This window comes from Branchiostoma belcheri, unplaced genomic scaffold (genome assembly GCF_001625305.1).
Source record: "Branchiostoma belcheri isolate BF01 breed outbred unplaced genomic scaffold, Haploidv18h27 scaffold65, whole genome shotgun sequence".
NCBI classification, from domain to species: domain Eukaryota; kingdom Metazoa; phylum Chordata; class Leptocardii; order Amphioxiformes; family Branchiostomatidae; genus Branchiostoma; species Branchiostoma belcheri.
Window position 1 is genome coordinate 220,480 of NW_017804298.1, and position 20,107 is coordinate 240,586.

At 40.9% G+C, this 20,107-nt stretch overlaps 2 protein-coding genes and 1 pseudogene across 2 annotated transcripts; 2 read left to right on the plus strand and 1 right to left on the minus strand.

Moving 5' to 3' along the window:
• Window positions 1–322: 322 nt before the first annotated feature.
• On the minus strand, window positions 323–19,853 carry LOC109483590 (RNA 3'-terminal phosphate cyclase-like). The gene is made up of 10 exons (XM_019786624.1): window positions 19,489–19,853; window positions 18,728–18,828; window positions 5,503–5,646; window positions 4,473–4,596; window positions 4,165–4,223; window positions 3,380–3,521; window positions 2,449–2,573; window positions 1,722–1,875; window positions 934–1,038; window positions 323–580 (listed from the first exon to the last, which is right to left on the minus strand). Exons 1-10 carry the CDS (start codon window positions 19,543–19,545, stop codon window positions 488–490), a joined length of 1,104 nt encoding a protein of 367 aa, XP_019642183.1. The 5' UTR covers window positions 19,546–19,853; the 3' UTR covers window positions 323–487.
• On the plus strand, window positions 7,789–10,243 carry LOC109483587 (annotated as a pseudogene).
• On the plus strand, window positions 15,554–16,413 carry LOC109483588. The gene is made up of 2 exons (XM_019786622.1): window positions 15,554–15,896; window positions 15,948–16,413. The coding sequence occupies exons 1-2, from the start codon at window positions 15,634–15,636 to the stop codon at window positions 16,411–16,413; spliced, it is 729 nt and encodes a 242-aa protein (XP_019642181.1). The 5' UTR covers window positions 15,554–15,633.
• Window positions 19,854–20,107: the final 254 nt, after the last annotated feature.

A 20,107-nucleotide genomic window follows, 5' to 3' on the forward strand; every position in this document is an offset into this window, starting at 1 on the left:
GTTTTATCTGTGCCTGTGTCTTTGAACCTGTAAATCAAGATCTTTAGATGGATTTGTATGAAAGATTAACAACAACGCAAACATCAGTAATCTTGTGAACTTTATTCTTTCCCTTTGTTCACACTTGTCCATAAGATTAAACAATAAACACAACATAAAAGATGACTAAGTCATTACTAAGGCAATAATTACTAAATAAAATTATTTAAAGGCATTTCTTTTTGTTGTCTGAGCTCAGTGTACATACAGTATTAAGATGTTTCACACCCAATGTTGCTAACCAAAAGAGTTACCAAGCATGGAAAAGCTACATTCTTTTTCCTTCTTTATTACAAAGTGCAAGCTGTTCAACACGTAGGTGTAGCTTGCTTTTGTTTGGAACTTTGACCATCACACCAAAGCATACATGTATATGCCTGCTGTTACTGTGCTAGAACTTTCGGTACACAGGTAGCCCTACAAGAAGTAGTTGAAGTTGAGATGTCTGTCAGACATGTCTGTTTTCCAACCCAATGCCCTCACATTCGATGATGTTGGTGCCCGTCTCTGGGTCTCCTTCTGGAGTTACTGTAAACTTTGCCTGGAGTCAAGATGTAGAAAAGAAAAACTGTCAGACTCATTACTTCAAATGAAGTACAATCTACAAAAGGAAAATGTTACATAAAAAAGTGGATAGATTTTGATAACTGTCAGACATTTCAAATGACATCCAATACTTTTCGTCCGTGACGGAAAGTTAGTGGATACAACTTGAAATGCCTGACAGTTTTAAAAGTCTATCCAGTTACTTGACTTTATCATGTATAATTATCATTACCTGGATGTCTAGCATTTATCAACAAATCATTGAAATATACATTTATCTTATACAGCTGGCATGCAGAAACTGGAAATAATATATACATCTAGAAGTCAAGCAAGGGCTACACCCACCTTTGTAAGAGTTTCTGCGATGAATATAGCAGTTTTTGTGTGTAGAGAGATCGGCCCACTTCTCACCGAGGACTTGCCTTTAGCCAGGGCCATGAACAAGATCAACTGCAAAACAAACATCGATAAATGTTAAAAATGCACATATTACATCTTACTACATTTAATGGAAGCAAGACAGTTGACATGTGCAAAAGTAGAGGGCACAGACACTTGGGCTAGCCTGGTTACCAAACCTTAATTTTAGCTCCTGAGCCCTATATCCTTTTGACAAATAGAGAGAGGACATAGGACTTGGGAGCTAACATAGGTTTGGTAAGCAGGCTACAGTTGGAGTGAAAAACATGTGTGTATACCACCTCCTATGATTGTGATTGCCTGTACTCCTCTGTTCGCAAGTATACACAAACATAGACAACAAAAGTGCCCCCTCATCTGTCCAAACTTATTGAATGGGACCTGTAGAAACTGTAGAAATGTTTCATGTTGTTCAGTACAAGTAACATCTGAGCTGCCTTCCTCCCACATCTTCTGCCTGAACTCTTACCCAGTAAACACAACACACATGCACTAACACTTTAGTCTGAGATTTAATTGAATGGGAAAACCCTCACCTGGTCCTGTAGATACTCATCCACACACCCTCCATATTTCATGTTGTTCACTAACATCTGTGCGGCCTTTATAGTATACCTATGTACCTAACTTTTCTTTTACAAACTAACTAAAACATTACACCAAAAGATAATTTACTGGGAAATTAAAAGATAATTCAATAGGAAATGTCCCACCTGGTCCTGTAGGTATTCATCCACACATCCTCCATGTTTCATGTTCTTCACTAACATCTGAGCGGCCTTCCTTCCCACATCCTCTGCCTGAACTCCTCTCTTCCCCAGGGCCGAGCCTCCCAGTCTGCAACCGGTGCTGGTTTCTGCCATGATTCTGTCACAGTAAAGAAAAATGTTAGTCAAGCTAATGGATAGACTTTGAAAACTGTCAGACATTTCAGGTAGCATCTACTACTTATCAGTCACTGATGAAAAGAAGTGGATGCCACAGTAATTGATGATACTTGAAACAGTTTTCTTGAATGTGTATCTCGTTACCTGGATTTCTAACCTTCACGAACAGGTACACATGATACCATCTCTTTTTCTACCTCCATGGTTTAGAGGAACAATTATCACTCTAAATTGGAAAAATAGGTAATAGTACCACAGGTTTCCCATTATTAGAGGTAAGCATGGCAGTAAAAGAAACTACCAGTAGTACTCGTGTTTGTGAACTGTCAACAATGGCGTGGCACTGCTACTGAGTACTAGTAAAAGTTAGTAGTAAATACACTACTAATTTGTACACAAATTTTCTGTTATGTGAAATGTAAAAGACTGTAGTGTACATCTTAACATCATATTTTTTGCTTGAATGTTTCAAAACTCTCAAGTTGTGCTTTCCTTTACAAGATTCAACTAAAGATAGAAGAAAACAGGAAAACATCACTACCCAGTGACTTACACAATGCCGTTGCCGTTCCCAAAAGCAGCATGTCTGGGCTCCTGAACAGCCTCGATGTCCACCGGAACATCTGGAAACTCTCTCTTAATCAGGGATGTGGCTGCCTTACCAGCCAGGTGGGCAAGCTGCAGGACGGATAGATACAAATTAAAATTGTGAGAAGATCAACACACTGGATCTAAAGTGCTAAAATCCACGAGGGCATCCAAGGAAGAGATGGACAGACAACATAAGGGAGGACTTTCTCCACTTTAACCTACATAACGTCAACCCATAGGATAGAGGCAAGTGGCTGGCTGCCATCAAGCCTCAGTATTGCTCTGCAAGCACGTCTAACCCTCGGAAGATGGGAAACAACAGATGATAAACCGGATAGTATTATATAAAAGTGAGAGTGAGTAAAACGTTTGACACATGATCACAATCATTCTGTGCATTTCTGTATACATATACATGTATGATAGAATTCCGAATAAGTGCTATGTCTGTCCTTGGTGCTGAACACGCATTCCTTTGTTGTAATCAGGAAAGCAAACCCCAATAACAATTCTGAACTTTTTCAGTCAAAAGCTAAAAACTGTGGCTTACATTCAGAGCATATTACAGAATTATCAGTAAGTGCTATGTCTGTCCTTGGTGCTGAACATGCATTCTCCTTACTTCACTATAAAAACCAATGCCAACAATATCATAACCTTGCAAGCAGCAAAAAAGCAAAAACCTCTGCCAAGTTGATGTACATTGTGGTCTCTAAAATGTTATTTATGTACTTGTATTCTGCAGTTTAAAAGAAAGCTGCTAGGGGGGTTGCCATGCCTTGAAATAAAGAAGAATCCTCAAACAACATTATTAACTTTGATGGCAGGTTAAAGAAATACAAGAGGCTTCATAAAAGCTAAAAGGTCGAATCATGAGCTGTCCTTCAACTGACCTTGACAGGCAGTGACCCTGCGACCCATGACCTTCCTGTGACCTTTGTGATTTGACCCCTGTCCATGAGGGTGATGGGAGATACCATCGCTACCGGAGAGGTGGTGATTCGGACCTCCCCACCACCCTTCGGGTAGTACCCCCTGAAAACAGAAAAAAACACTTTCAGACCAGACCAATCAACTTCTCAGACATTTTAAAAATAAAACACAGGAAGGAAAAGCAGGTAGCAAGCAGGAAAAGTTGAATGTGACTGTATTACCAGGTAACTCCATAAAACTTGGTTTGGGGACATTTTGAAAATTAATACAGCAAGCAAAAGCAGACGGCAAGAAGGAAAATCTTGAATATGACCGTATTCACTCTATAGGCATGGGCATATAGAGTTACCAAGGCATGAACCTGGTTCTTAGGGTTTGTTTTTATTATATTTTTCCAGATAAGCATATAGTAAGTTTCAGAACTAACAAATCACTACATTGGTGTGGTATCAGCCTTTGTGGATAACACAGTCTACCTTTAAGAGAGACCATGCATAGCTCAGAATGAATAAGCAGCCATACAAAATCTACATAAACCTTTATTTTGTCATTCATTAGTATTACATGTATATCATAAGTTTCAGAGCTTTGAAGGCTAAGCCTAGAGTTGAACCACCAGACAGTATTATGCATCTGTGAGCACTGAAAGCTACATTAAGCCAGTTTTGTTTATTGTACATGTTGTTGTACTTTAAAATTTGTTTTCACCTGTAAAGTCTAGCCCACTGTTTTTCTTGAGTCTTACCTTCTCTTGACATCACAGGTGTATTTCACTCCCATCTTCTCAGCTATGGGTTCAAACACCTGGTGGACAAAAGTACCAACAAGTCAGTTCCTTTCTCTTTATCTAGTGGTTTTGCTGTTCAGCACACACAGCCAGGGCTACACAACTAGCCCGTGCCCATAGCAAAAGCCCTGCTGACAAAGACAAGACATTACAGTGGAGTTTGGCACGGACATCATAACAGTCTATAACATTATTCTGGAGTCCATATGAGTATTTTGAGTAAAACCAGAAATAAAACTGAGTTTTGCCTGATTAGTAGTGATTACCATGGTTGTGTAGTCTATCTGAGGGGCAAACTCAGCGTTGGTCCCTCCCTTGAGCGTGAGCTGTGCAGGACCAGGGGAGAACAGCAGACAGGGGAGAGATACCTGCATCAGCAGGCAGATACTCCTGGGGAAACAGAGAACAGTTTTGAAATATTCTATAACTTTAAAAGCTGTAAAATGCTCTCCTATTGTGATTACATGTATCTCTTTTTCTGTCTTAGCCAGTGTTCTTCTTTCTCCTTGCACAGAACTTTTCAGGATTGTCTTTGCTAGACCTGTGGATCTTGTGACAGCTAGCCTTAGGTTTGCATAGTGGAGACTAGAACTTAGTAAATTGATTGGAGGCACATTGAGGCTACATATGAATAGATAGATGGCACACATTAATCTGATGGCAATGAATGATCGAGTGGCTAGGCCAGTAGACACAAGATCAACTAAAAACGTTGTGGGTTTGATTCCTGGCATTCCTGGCAACACACTATGTCCTGCCTGGGAAAGGCATTTACAAGACTTTATTTACTTACTCCATCCAGGTGTAATAATTGACTTTGGTTGGGACGGAAAGGAATGGGCTCCACCCCTACGGCCTTAACAATTATCTTTACATTTTCACAGAAACATACATACTTCCTAGATATTTGAAAAACCAATGCCTTACCCTGTTGTATATTGGAGTTTCTTTATACACAACCAGAAACTGTCTCAACTGATTACGTTTCAATGCCTGTCAAACATCTCCATTCTCTTATTCTTTATTTCATACCAACGTTGCAGACATACAAAAAATGTGTTGCCTGAATGGCATTGGTATTTACAGCAATAACAGCAAGATAAGGTACATAACATATATTACACATATATACATACTATTAAAATATATACCTATATACCTATATAATATAATATATCTTCCTTAGAGCTTCTGACTGGAGTACTCGAACGTAAGCAGGTAAGACACTTAACAAGTTATAAAGAAATTACAATGTCCTATGATGTACCAACCTGATGAAACAATTTTTGTCCTTACCCTGCTGTGTGAGTGTCTGCGAGGAAGTTTCCGCCCTGGATCTGTCCCGGAGTGAAGCCGATCTCCGTGGACGAGACTTTTCCTCCCTCGAGCCGCCCCCCGCACAGGTCTCGCACCAGCTCAATACCGCTCAAGTGCTGGGGTCTGCATGGAGAAGAGGACTACTGTTAACAGACACACAGACATACACGCGCGCGCGCACACACACACACACACACACACGCACACACACACATACAGACACACACACACACGCACACACACACATACAGACACACACACACACACACACACACACACACGTGAGACACAAACAAACAAACACACAAACAGATACAGACACAGCACACACACACACCTAACCCCAAACCTCCAGCCGTCCCCCGCACAGGTCTCGCACTAGCTCAATTCCGCTCAAGTGCTGCGGTCTGGGGGAAAACAGGATCACTGTCAATACCTACAAGTGATTAGTAAGACTATCCTGACTCCAGCCAGCCTGGCCCCTCCCTTACTGTTAAAAACTACAGGACTGTCTCTGGATCAATGTTGATCTGTAAGACGCAACTTACAAGTTACATAGCTCATGTAAACACTTAAAGCCAGGTCATTCCCAAAATGTCTCCCGAGTGTAGCAAGGTAGTGATGAGTTTGGAATCTGACGTCACAGCGCAGGGCTCAAAATAACCACCTGCAACCTGAATTTTTGCAGCAAACGATAATTTTTTTCAGATTGTAATAGACTAGCTACTATTTTACTCCTGATGAAAAGAATCAGAATGGGTGTTATGAATTACAAGTAGCTAAACAGCAGTGTAGAAAAATATTTTGAGTCCTGATAGCAGTTTAGAGTGTATCACGAACAGCTCATTATGTTCACATGGCTGGCAGAGTTAACTACCACAGGTATCACCTGTGGGCATGTAACGTAATTATAGGCAGTGTTGGCCAAACTCAACGTCTGTTATTAATCTCAGGTAGTCCAACCACCTCAGGGAAGGGTTGAAGAACACACGTAATACAGACTCTCTGGGACTTTAAGGAGTTTGCAGACTTAAGACAACTTTATTCCATACTTAGGTGAGTCAATCAACTTCTTCTCTGTGCCCCTACTTAATCAGGATGTATTTTAATGGGCCATAAGAAGTAAAATTGTTGGAAAGATTGTCAGATCAAATATTTAGTTCATGCGCCATAACAAAATGGCGACAAGGAAATGTCAAACAGGGAAAATGTCAGAAGGCAGTGGCTAATACACACAGGCAGCCACATTCTGATATTATCCTCTCCTTTCTATGGAATTTTATCATGGTAGTTGTATTTGACTGGGTGGCCTTAAGACACTCAACAAGGATAATTGACTACCAGTTATAGGTTATTCTGAAATACGTAATATTTCTGAATTTCTCCCTAAGGCCACACCAATTTAATTTGTTGGTTCTCGGATTTTTTCAGAAAAAATATGAAGCGACAGGGCGAAAAAAAATAAAAATAAAAACAGGTCTAGGCATCCTATTATAGGCTTAAATGCTATGGAATGAGCCATGAAGTCAACACAAAAGGCTGGGTTAAAATTTAAACATTGAATTTTGAACTTTTAATCAAACCACTGCAATGATAGATGGGAAAACTGTAACAACTAGGAAGAAAAGGACTTTCCTCAACTGTTGGGGGCAAAATATGAGCATTTTTCAGTTGATTCAGGACCAGAATCAAATTTTTATTTTTTTTGCAAATCAGAAAAAAACGAAGAGGCGAATCCAAGAACCAACAAGTTAAATTGGTGTGGCCTAAATAACCTTTTGAACTTCTCAGTAAGATCTTTATGGATACTGCATACATTGTGTAAACCATGCTATTTCAAGTTTGTTTTATTTTTGCAGATGCCTTGGACCACTGCAAGGCCTTGGGGCAGAATCATTCTCATACCAGTAATAGCAACCTTTGCCAAGGTTAGTTTAAGGCCATCTTAGGCTTTACCAAGTTTATCTCTTGGTTTTTAGACATTTAGACAAAAATCTAACAAGGAATCAGACTGAAAAAAAACTGTGTGGACCAAAATAAAGACTTCGGAGTCCCCCTCAGATTGGAGACTGATCTATGTACATGTATGCTAATTTATCTTTTTTGGTAACATTGTTTCTGAAATTTCATACCAGTGAACTGCTGGTTTATAGGCTAGCGAACATGCCCAATGTTTGTGTTGACCCTATAAGGTAAGTTTTGTTGATCCCTGCCATTTAGTTACACAGATGAACTTTTAAACTAGCGTATCTAATTTCTGTTGTACAGGCGACACTTCAGTATGTCCAACAAAGCGAGGAGGATGCTGGTTCTTCTGCTGATCATCCTGAAGGAAGCTGGCCCGACCGCAGCCTGCAGCAGCAGCTGTTCATCAGTTTGTAACTGCGGCAGCAGACGCCTCACCAGTGTTCCTCAGGACCTGCCTACAGACATCACTAGGCTTGACTTGGAGCACAACGACCTTACAACCTTAAATCAGTCTGATTTCTCAAGGTACAGGAGCTTGACAACATTAGAACTTCAATTCAATCAGATCTCCATGATCCATAACAACACATTCCACATCTTAACCAATCTAACTGCCCTGGACCTTTATTATAATCATTTGACCAATCTAACAGCTGGCATGTTTGTGGGACTTGCTAATCTGCAGACCTTGCGGCTTGACAATAATCAGTTAACTAGTTTGCCAGCTGGTATATTTGTGGGACTTAGTAATCTGCAGACCTTGAATCTTTACAGTAATCAGTTAACTAGTCTGTCAGCCGACATATTTGAGGGACTTGGTAATCTGCAGACCTTGTTTCTTTCCATTAACAGTTTAACTAGTCTGTCAGCTGACTTATTTGTCAGACTTGGTAATCTGCAGACTTTGTATCTTAACAGGAACCGGTTAACTAGTCTGCCAGCTGGCATATTCGTGGGACTTGGTAATCTGCAGAACTTGTCTCTTTCCAGGAACGAGTTATCTAGTCTGTCAGCTGACATATTTATGGGACTTGGAAACCTACAGCGCTTGTGGCTTTACTCTAACCAGTTGACTAGTCTGCCAGTTGACATATTTGTGGGACTTGGTAACTTAGAGGAGCTATACTTTTACAGTAATAACATCCACAGTATTGAGGCAGGCACCTTCAATGACACAACAAAGCTACGTATACTAGAGCTTCAGCACAACAACATCAGCACCATCACAGCCGACACATTCGGGAATCTACTTCAGCTTCAAACACTGAAACTTTCTCATAACAACATCAGCACTTTCCCTGTAGAAGCCTTATCAAACTTGAATGCTTCAGCACTGTCAGAGCTTACATTAGATAATAACCAATTAGAGACACTACCAGTCATGGCATATAACATGCTGGCTTCCATTTCAACAGTCAACATTTCCAACAACCCCTGGCAGTGTAACTGTAGGATGGCTCCCTTTAAGCAGAGGATGAACGGGTCTTACCGATTTGAAGACCAGATCAGATGTGCCGGACCTGCTAACCTTACAGGGCAACTCTTACAGGATGTAAATCCTGAAGACCTGATCTGTGAAGAGACAACATCAGTCTACTCCACTTCCAGCACAAAACATATGGTTGACACTACTGACCCTCCTTTTGCTTCAACTATGACATCAAAACTAACAGAGAGCAATACTGGCCCTGCTGATGGTGGCATTGTCCTGTCTGTGTCCCTTCTTGCCACTTTGTGTGTTTTTCTTGTACTCCTCCTAATCTCTACTATTGGCTTTGCAGTATGGTGTATATATAAGAGAAGGCAAAGGGATCTTTCTCCTGTGCAAGGCTTTAGTAACACAAACCCCACAGGCACATCCAATGGTCTTGATGACCAGCTAAGGATGCAGGAATTTACAACAAAAGCAGAAATAAAAGGTCAATCTGAAACACCACATTCTGATACAGAAGACAGCCAGCATATCTATAACCTCCCAACAGATGAGGACCCTGACACAGCAGAGTACAACACCATAGGTGAAGTCAATCAATCAGAAAATCCATACCAAAGTGCAGAAAACAGACAGAGTCTTGACAGCTTTGGTTACTTGGTTTTCGCCCCCTTCCCTTCCCCCTGAAAATCAAACTGGCCCTCCGGCTGATTCCCATATTGAATCAGCAGATGCAGCTGCTCATGCAATAAGCAGCCACGATACATGGACAGATGAAGCAGATTATGACGACGTTGTTAGCCCATCTCAAACATCACAGCCAGGCTCAGGGCAAATGCAGCATCTCGACAGCTTTAACAACAGTTACCAGGTTCCATCTCCCTCCCTGTACCCTGGAGAAGGTCCACAGTCCCACAAATATGTGAACAGCCAGATGGCAGCAGCTGCTAAAGATGCTGCAGTTCGTCCCCAAGTTATGGTATATGAGAATGAAGATGAGATAGAATCTGCAAAGGAAGGTCCACAGTCCCACAAATATGTGAACAGCCACGTGGTAGCAGCTGCTAAAGATGCTGCAGCTGGTCCGCAGGTTATTGTGTATGAGAATGACGATGAGTCAGTTGATAACCAATCACAGACAGCAGCTGCCCCTGGTGCTGACAGCCCTCACCACTATGAACCCCTGAGGAACCCCAGCAGTCAGCAGCACACATACACATCCCTGATGCCTCATGGTTTACAAAACCAGTAGGCTATTGATTAATTGATTAGGTGATTGATTAGAAGATTTATGGATTGATTAGATGATTGGTTGGTGAATAAGACAACCCTTAGCAACAGCTTTGAAGAATTACTCTCTGAATAGGAGTCCTGTATGGCCAGAAAGGTTTGGTATAAAGGTGGAGGTTTTCCTATCGATGTACAATATTACACGTACAATATTACACCTACATTGAGAACAAAAGTGGGCATTGATAACAGTAGAGGCAAAAAAAAAGTTTTAGAGGGGCCACAAAAATACTCTTGGTCAAGGAACTGCTTTACAATGACAGACTTAGGTCTATGACCCACAGTTTAGTATACTAGTATATACATGTAGAGATTGTGTGGAAACTCTTAATAGATATATTCATGCAAATTAGTACATACAACATATTTATGCAGCAAAAACAGGAACCAGGATCAGGAGATCTGGCCCATGGTTCTGCTCTACTCGACTACCTGGTGAACATTTTATTTCAAAATGGACACTTTGTACATGTAGATCAACCACACGTATATGTATTTAAGTGTTATGTATGAATAAATAAAGAAAAGAACTGTGGTGTGGGATTTAAAAGAAATAATGATTTGTACAGCTTTCAAATTCAGTAAACTTAGTACTAATACCACATGTTTAATTACTTCATAATATACTTTTTCAACCCAATGTATTAAAATTTATGTTTCGAACCTGTGGGCCACCTTAATTCCGTACAGATTGTTAAATTGTGCAGTCACAGGGACTATATAGCTTTGTATGGAATTTATGATTTTAACATCTATACAAAATAATCTTAGTAGCCTTTAAATTAGTGAATTAGATTACATACAAATCTAAAAAGCAAAATACATGTACCTGGTGGTTTGAAATGACTTTGTATATTTCTGGAAAAAGGACTTGTTTCACTGATATATTATAGCTTACAGTAACTGTTATGTGATTGAATTAATAGTTTGAAATTGCCTTCTATTTTAAGACACAGAACTGACATACTGCAATGTCTTAGACTAGCAAAAGAGCTGAGAAACACATATAGCAACTTTCTTAGTACGTACTTATTGAGTTTATTTGTTTGTTTTAGTTTGTATTTTTGTTTGTGGGAAGCATCGATGTAACGTAAATGTCACATAATTTCGATTGATACTGAGGAAAATAAAACTGTGCTGGCTACGTGGTCTCAAGTCTCTGTGTGTCTGAACAGCTGTTGTGTTACTCTAAAAAGGGCAGTTAACGTTGTAGAGATGAATATAACCAGTGTGACACATACATACAGACAAACACACACACGCACACACACACACACACACACACATACACACACATATTTATAAATTAAAATCAAAATAACCCTTCTGAGCCCCCCACCCCACCCTCACAAATACAAGTCTTGTGCCACCTCTGAGTCAATACCACTCAGGTACTGTGCTGCCTGCATGGGGGGTGGGGGGGGGGGGGAATAACTGCCAACAACTACAGGTGTGTGAACCAACATACTGCAACTGCACGAAATTTGTAATGTAATAATTGCATAACACTTCAGACCTACAAAAATATGCAACAGTTTTTTCTTAAGTTCTCTCAAGGTTATTCCCCAAATGTCCCCCGAGCATAACAAGGCAGTGATGATTATCATGAAAGTTCATCTGTGTTGGTTACCATAGTAAACGTTAAACTTTAGTCCAACACACTATTTACAGGGATCAAATTTTCAGCGACCACTGTCACCTTCATCAGTTGTGAAGTGATTGGTCATTAATTATCCTGATGAAGGCGACAGTGGTCGCTGAAAATTTGATCCCTGTAAATAGTGTGTTGGACTAAAGTTTAACAATTTACTAAAGGCAGTGATGAGTTTGGCATCTGACGTCAGAGCCCAGGGCTCAAAATACCCACCTGCAACCTGAATTTTTGCAGCAAACGATAATTTTTGTCAGGTTGTAATAGACTAGCTACTATTTTACTCCTGATGAAAAGAATCAGAATGGGTATTATGAATATGAATTACAAGTAGCTACTAGTAAACAGCAGTGTAGAAAAGGTATTTTGTGCCCCGATAGCACTGTCTATAGTATACAGAGTATCACAAACAATTCATTATGTTCACAAGGCTGGCACAGGTATCACCTGTGGGCATGTAACATAATTACAGGCAGTGCTGGCTCAACTCAACGTCCTTGAGTTGAGGTAGTCCAACCACCTCGCTCATCAGTTGAAGGACACACTGAAAGACACAGTTAAGACGGACTCTGAGACTTTAAGGAGTTTGCAGACATAAGACAACTTCCTTTCATACTGAGGTGAGTCAATCAGCTTCTTCTCTGTGCCCCTACTTCATTTCTGATGTAGTTTATGTCAATGAGAAGTTAAAACTTTGGAAAGATTGTCCGATCAAATTTTTAGCTCATGCGTCACAACAAAATGGCGACACAGAAACAGGGACAAGTCACTTGGTTGACACAGTGTGCCAGGTTTTGTCAATTAAGCTCTTATTATTCACTGAAGTTAATTATTTAACTTAAGGCCACACCAATTTAATTTCTTGGTTAACGGATTCGCCACTTCATTTTTTTCTGATTTGCAAATAAAAATAAAAGTTCAGAATCAACTGCAAAATGCTCATATTTTGCCCTGAACAGTAGAAAACAGTCCTTTTCTCATTACTTGTTACAGTCATTCCATATTTCAATGCAGTGGTATCATTAAAAGTTCAAAATTCATTGTGTAAATTTTGAACCAGCCTGGTGTGTTGACTTCATGGCTCCTATTGTACCATTTGGGGCCATAATAGGGTGCCTAGGCCTGTTTTTATTTTTCTTTTTTTTTTGCCCGCCCGCTCCATTATATTTCTAGAAAAATCCGTTAACCAAGAAATTAAATTGGTGTGGCCTAAAGGTACTTTTCAAGATTTATGTAACTATACTTGATTGGCACTCATACAAGGATAAATAAAATTCACCAAAAACAGGAGGAGGTTCAACACGATTCTAGGTTGCTTGGGGCAATTTTCCATTGTAAGGAAAGTAATGATCATTATCAGAAAAGTCTTGTGTGTGTTTTGCCAAAATGAAGCAGAATTATCCAGTATATAACCTCAAATCCTACCGTAACTTTACGTAACTTGCACAATTTTGTCTTGATGTTGCAAATAATTTCTGGAAAATGATGGTGGTACTAACTTAAACTCTCTGTCTTAGGAATTGTTAATTTCCAATTCAAACTATTTCTGCAGCTGAAATGATCTAAAGAAATATTACAGGAGATACCACAGTACTGTATTTCTGAATTTACCCTACCTTTTAACCTTCTTGTGGAGATTCTCTATATAAACCATGAATTATATGATTTATGATTTTTTTAACTTAACATGGCCTTGCACACTTTTGTTTTATTTTTGCAGATGCCATTTCCTTGAGTTAGGCCACTTCAAGGCTTTGGTGCTGCACCATTCTAACAAAAGCGCTCTCTGCCAAGGTTAGTTTAGATTTCATCTGTCACATTTATCAGACATACATTTTGTAGTAGGTTTAACCAAGTTTTCTTGGTTTTTTAATAGACATTTTAACATAAAAATCTAATAAGGTGTCAGGTTGAAAACAGAGGGCTAGAAAAAAAACTTGAAACTTGATGAAACTGTGTGGCCCAAGGTAAAAACTTCCCCATCAGATTCAAGACTGTTTTGATGTACTTTGCTCGGGCCCCTGGAACTCACATTGAGCAGTCACACACAGAATCAGGACCTTGTCAGCATATTATTGGTCCCTGGTGATGGAAGAAATACAAAGTCAAAGACCCTGCAGTGTTCCGAATTGTTTCATCTAAAAAAATCCTCGCAGACATACTTACAGTTTCATAGGGGATTTAAAAAAATGTTTACAGTTAAGTATAATAATTTTCTCCATTACAATGGCTCTGAAAAAAGTTTTTAAATATTTTTTTTTAGTTTGGAAATTTTAGGCCTGAGTGAAAAGCTGTCCATGAAAAGTCCATGAAAATGCCCACATATTGACCATTTTGGGATGATGAGTTGTTCAAGACTGGTTGAACCCTGCCATCAAAGATGAACTTTTGTAAATGTATCTCATCTCTGTTGTACAGGCGACACTTCAGTATGTCCAACAAAGGGAGGAGGATGCTGGTTCTACTGATGATAATGCTGAAGGAATTTGGTCTGACTACTGCTTGCAACAGCACCTGTGCATCACACTGTGACTGCAGCAACAGAGGCCTCAGCAGTGTTCCTCAGGACCTGCCTACAAACATCACTAGGCTTGACTTGTTTGACAACACCATCACAACCTTAAATCAGTCTGATTTCTCAAGGTACAGGATCTTGAGAAAATTATACCTTCAATCCAATCAGATTTCAATGATCCATAACAAAACATTCCAAAACCTAACCAGCCTAACTAATCTGTACCTTCAACATAATCATTTGACCAATCTAAAGGCAGGTATGTTTATGGGACTTGGTCAACTGTGGTACTTAGATCTTAGCCAAAACCAGTTAACCAATCTCTCAGCTGACATATTTGTGGGACTTTTTAACCTCCAGCTATTGTATCTTGACATCAACCAGTTAACTAGTCTCCCGGCTAACATATTTGTGGGACTTGGTAATCTGCAGAGGTTGAATCTTCACCAAAATCGATTGACCAATCTAACAGCTGATACATTTGAGGGACTAGGTGACCTGCAGACCTTGTCTCTTCACACGAACCAGTTAACCAGTCTTCGAGCTGACATCTTTGAAGGACTTGTTAACCTCCAGGTATTGTATCTTCACACTAACCAGTTAACTAGACTCCCAGCTGGCATGTTTGTGGGACTTGGTAGCCTCCAGAATATGTATCTTCAGAGTAATCAGTTCACTAGTCTCCCGGCTGAAATATTTGTGGGACTTGGTAATCTGCAACGCTTGTCTCTTTCCAATAACAAGCTAACTAGTCTGCCAGCTGGCATATCTGTTGTACTTCGTAACCTGCAGACCTTGTGGCTTAACCAGAACAAGTTAGAGACATTACCTCCCAGTGCATATGACACCCTGGCTTCCATTTCAAATGTACAAATTTCCGACAACCCCTGGCAGTGTGACTGTAGGATGGCTCCCTTTAGGCAGAGGATGAATGGGTCTTACCCATTTGAAGGCCAGATGAGATGTGCAGGGCCTGCTAACCTTCAAGGGGAATATTTACGGAATGTAAATCCTGAAGACCTGATCTGTGTAGAGATCTACTCCACTTCCAGCACTAAACACATGGTTGACTCTACTCTTAGCCTGTCTCCAGTCACCAGTTCTCCACCATCATTGTCCCCAACACAGGCCAAGTCTACAAGCTCTCCTTTTACTTTTCAGTCAATCACGACAGTGAGTAACACTGGTCCTAATACTAATCTTTTCCTGTCTGTGCCCCTGCTTGCTACTCTGTGTGTTATTCTTGGATTATTCATGATCTTCACTATTGCCGTTGGAGTATGGTGTGTGAGGCGTAAGAGGAGGCAAAGGGATCCCACTCCTCTAGATCTGCAAGGCTTAAGCAACACAAGTCCCACAGGCACATCCAGTGGTCATGACCAGATAAGGCAGCATCCAGACATCAACATGTACAATCAATCTGGAAAATTGGGCACTGATGACAGTCAGCATATCTATAATATTCCAACTGATGATGTTGACACAGCAGTTTATGAGACTATAGGTAAAATCAATCAGTCAGAAAGTTCACACAAAGGTCTTGGAATTGGTGCCCGTACACAAATAAGAGAAGGTCCATCTCAAAGATCTGACTCAGGACAAATTCAGCATCTTGGCAGCTTTAACGATGGTTATGAGTTTCCATCTCCCTCCCTGTACCCTGGAGAAGGTCCACAGTCCCACAAACATGTGAACAGCCATGTGGCAGCAGCTGCCAAAGATGCTGTAACTGGTCAACTTGGCAGCTTTAATGATGGTTATGAGGTTCCATCTCCCTCCCTGCTTTCTGGACAAGGTTCACAGTCCCACAAATATGTGAACAGCCATATGATGACAGCAGCTGCTAAAGATGCTGCAGCTGGTCCACAGGTTACCATGTATAAGAATGATAATAAGCTAGTTGATAACCAATCACAGACAGCAGCTGCCCCTGGTGCTGACAGCCCTCACCACTATGAACCCCTGAGGAACCCCAGCAGTCAGCAGCAGCACACATACACATCCCTGATGCCTCATGGTTTAAAACACAATTAGACAATTGCTCGCTTGCTTGCTTGGTTAGGCAATTGATTAGGCAATTGATGTATTGGTTAGATGATTGATTGGGGAATTAGACAACCCTTAAGAATGTGCTTTCAATTGAAGGATTACTCTTGAAAATAATGGTTGGCCTTGAGTGGGAGTCCTAACATTTATTGCTAGGAAAGCATTTTAGTTTAACCATGATACCAGGTTTGATATGAAGGTTGAGTATGTAGATAAAGAGTTTTTTCTATCAATGTACAAATAATATTAGTTATTTACGCCTACATTTAGAATAAGGGGCACCACAAGATGTAGAAATTGGTAAATAGAGGCAGGAAAAGTTATAAAGGGACCAGAAAATACTCTGGATCAAGAAATTGTCTTACAGGGACACACTAATTGGATCATTAGCCTCACCTACACTTTTTAGCATATTGAAGATTGTGTGGAGACCTAATTAACACTGATATTTAGCATATACTGTGTATACATCTTGACACAATGTACTGATATTTATGTTTGAAACTTTTGGGTTACCTTGATAAAATTAATTTCCTGTGTAGAGTCACAATTTTGCATAGTGGGAATACATTTTAACTTTGCATAAAATTGATAATTACTTTAAAAACTAATATAATGGATGATCTCGTGCATTATATAACAGTACATGTATAAAAAAACTACATGTAGTTTGAAACCACAATGTGCATGACATTGACATATATCCGGTGAAAGAACTTGTTCTACCTTACAGTTACATGTATGTTATTGAATTAGTTTAGACATATTAAGACTGACATATTTCAATGTCTAAACTGTAGCAAAAGAGTAGAGACACATGTAGCAACTTCCTATGTTATACTTATTGAGTTTACTAGTAGTTTGAGTTTGTGTTTTTGTTTGCATCTCTGTGGCATTACCATTATCAGCCTCCCTGCTTGGCTGGCCCATGTAATGTTCCATGATCACATTTTCAATAAAAGCTACATACTGAGGGTAGCTCAACTGTGTTGGCTAATTACTGGTCTCCAACCTCTGTGTGCCTGTGAAGCTGGTGTGTTACTCTATAGGGCAGTTGTAGAGTTGTAGTTGTATAGTGTAACCAGGGCAGTTGTAAGGTGTAACCAGGGTTTGAAAACTCCATGTGACGACTCTCCAAGCAGAAGCACAGACTAACACATACATATAGAATACAACACGGGGTATTCCGTATCGCCCGAGGTATCGGCCCGACCGCGGGTCGGATCGCCTGACGGCCGCAGGCCGGAGGGCGATCCGACTCGCGGGAGGGCCGGGACCGAGGGTGATGCGGAATACACCGTGTTGTATTTTATTTATATCATACCCACCCAAGAAAACACGCCTTTCAATGCATGATGAGCCAAAAGTTGGTGCCACTGAACCCTAAAATGCAACAACATCAATTCCAACCTCCGGATTCTGTATTCGAATTTTTGAAAGGGGCACACGCGGTTAAGGCGAAATGCGTTCGAATCGTTTTATGGAAGCCAGGGAAGCGTTCGATAACGGGTTCCAGACCGGGCCGTACGGTAAAGTACATGTACTACACATGTACACACATATACACACACAGTCACACACATACTAGTATGCACACACAGTCAAACATACAGACTGACACACACAAAGACAGGCAGATAACTCTCTTGACACACACAGATAGACAGCCAGACACACAGACTAACACACACACAAACATGTACACACATATAACACACAAAGACAGGTAACTTGGTACTAGTATACAGTCTATAACGGTTGGGGCAGGTTTTCTTCGGGGCTGCTTGAAGCTCTTCCCCGCCCACCTGAGCTAGGTTCCCCTGGTTTTTCATGGTGGGAGTTTGACGAGCCCCACCACGACCATGATTCGTGGTGGGGCTAATCAAACTTCCGACATGCCAACTCTACTAGCAAAGGTTCTACTGGGCTGTCTGTTGTACTGGACGGGGGAAAACTTATTATTAGAGCCCAGAAGAAAGCCTGCCCCAACCACAATAGACTGGATACCAGGTTAAAAGACAGGCAAGTAACTCCCTTCTAGTGGCATAGGTGGCGGTTAGAGTGTTGGACAAGGAACCGAGAGGTCTCGGGTTCGATACTCACCGTGGCCCGACGTTGTGCCCTTGGGAAAGGCACTTTACACGACTTCCCCACCATGTATGGTGGAGTGACGCCCAACGAGCCTCTTAGGCTAATTGTCTAACTGGGGGCCAAAAACACCCTACAGATTTGGTGCGCCAATGTGTCAACATCAGCACATTTGAGTTACTCCCTTGAAGTAAACAAAAAACAGCCGCCTCACCTGAGGCCAGGTGTGCTCCTCCCCGCCCGGATGTTGTTGACTCTGATTGGCTGAGACAGGAGACAGCTGAGAGCCGTGGCGTTCCTCAGGATCTGACCTCCCTGGGAGGGAAGGAAGGAGGGAATGAATGAGTGAATGAGTGATTGGCTGAGACAGGAGACAGCTGAGAGCCGTGGCGTTCCTCAGGATCTGTCCTCCCTGGGAGGGAAGGAGGGAGTGAATGAATGAAAGAATTAATCAATGATGGATGGATGAAGGAGTGAGTGAGTGAGTGAGTGAGTGAGTGAGTGAGTGGTGGTGGGTGGTGGTGAGTGAGTGAGTGAGTGAGTGAGTGAGTGAGTGAGTGAGTGAGTGAGTGAGTGAGTGAGTGTGTGAGTGAGTGAGTGAGTGAGTGAGTGGCTGAGACAGGAGACAGATGAGAGCCGTGGCGTTCCTCAGGATCTGTCCTCCCTGGGGGGGAAGGAGTGAGGGAATGAGTGATGGATGGGTGAGCAAATGAATGAATGAATGAATGAATGAATGATGAATGAGTGATGGATGAATGAGTGAATGAATTGATGATTGAATCAATCAATCAATGGATGAGTGGGTGAGTGAGTGAGTGAATGAATGAATGAGTGAGTGAATTAATCAATCAATGGGTGGACAGTAATGTATTGTAATTGGACCACCATTCTTGCACAAATGAGTTGCTATATTAAACATGATAGCAGAAGATTTGTAGAAATACAGTACTAAGATATAACATTATAAGTACTCACCCCTTCCAGATAGCTTCCATCTATAACAATAACGTCCTTAGCTGCCGCCGCTGCCATTTTCCGGATACAGCAAATTATATGCAACTTGATATTGAATAATTTTCCTGTCAAAATTATCCAAGCAAACGAACAAGTTTTGCTTGCTCCAAATAACGTTAAAACGACTGTCACGATACCAAATAGTGCTCTAGCTTGCAGACAACATCCAATTCTTCCTTCAAGTGTTGCTGTTACGTGTTCTCTTTCTTTTAAACGCTTAATTTTTGGCTATAAATACACCGTTCCAATCATTTGTGCAACTCTGCAACACACTAGCAGCCGACAGGGTCAGAGGTGAAAGGTGACGTAGAGTTGAAAGGTGAAAGGTCGGCACACATGCGCGGTAACATTTCGTGAATCGTGGTGTGAGAATGGCAGGTCGAGTGTTGTTGCGGTCGTCTTTTCGGACTTGTACGAGATTTGGGAGAATTCGGCATCAGGCAAGTGAAATTTTGATAACATACGAAGGAAAACTACTTCTTAAACAGCCTATGAAGATCTGACTTGGCCTTTTTATGTGGTTACAAAGTGATCGGTCGATAATTTTGAGCTCTAGAAGTAGAACACACACGTTTAGAAA

What these genes read in the sequence shown, in the direction of transcription:
- LOC109483590 (XM_019786624.1), bottom strand. Translation starts at nt 19,545, where the DNA reads ATGGCAGCGGCGGCAGCTAAGGACGTTATTGTTATAGATGGAAGCTAT. An exon ending in GCAGACACTCACACAGCAGG is followed by an intron (nt 4,597 to 5,502) that starts GTAAGGACAAAA and finishes CTGTTTCCCCAG; the next exon opens with GAGTATCTGCCTGCTGATGC. An exon ending in CAGGGTCACTGCCTGTCAAG is followed by an intron (nt 2,574 to 3,379) that starts GTCAGTTGAAGG and finishes TCCGTCCTGCAG; the next exon opens with CTTGCCCACCTGGCTGGTAA.
- LOC109483588 (XM_019786622.1), top strand. Translation starts at nt 15,634, where the DNA reads ATGATCTTCACTATTGCCGTTGGAGTATGGTGTGTGAGGCGTAAGAGG. An exon ending in ACTATAGGTAAAATCAATCA is followed by an intron (nt 15,897 to 15,947) that starts GTCAGAAAGTTC and finishes TACACAAATAAG; the next exon opens with AGAAGGTCCATCTCAAAGAT.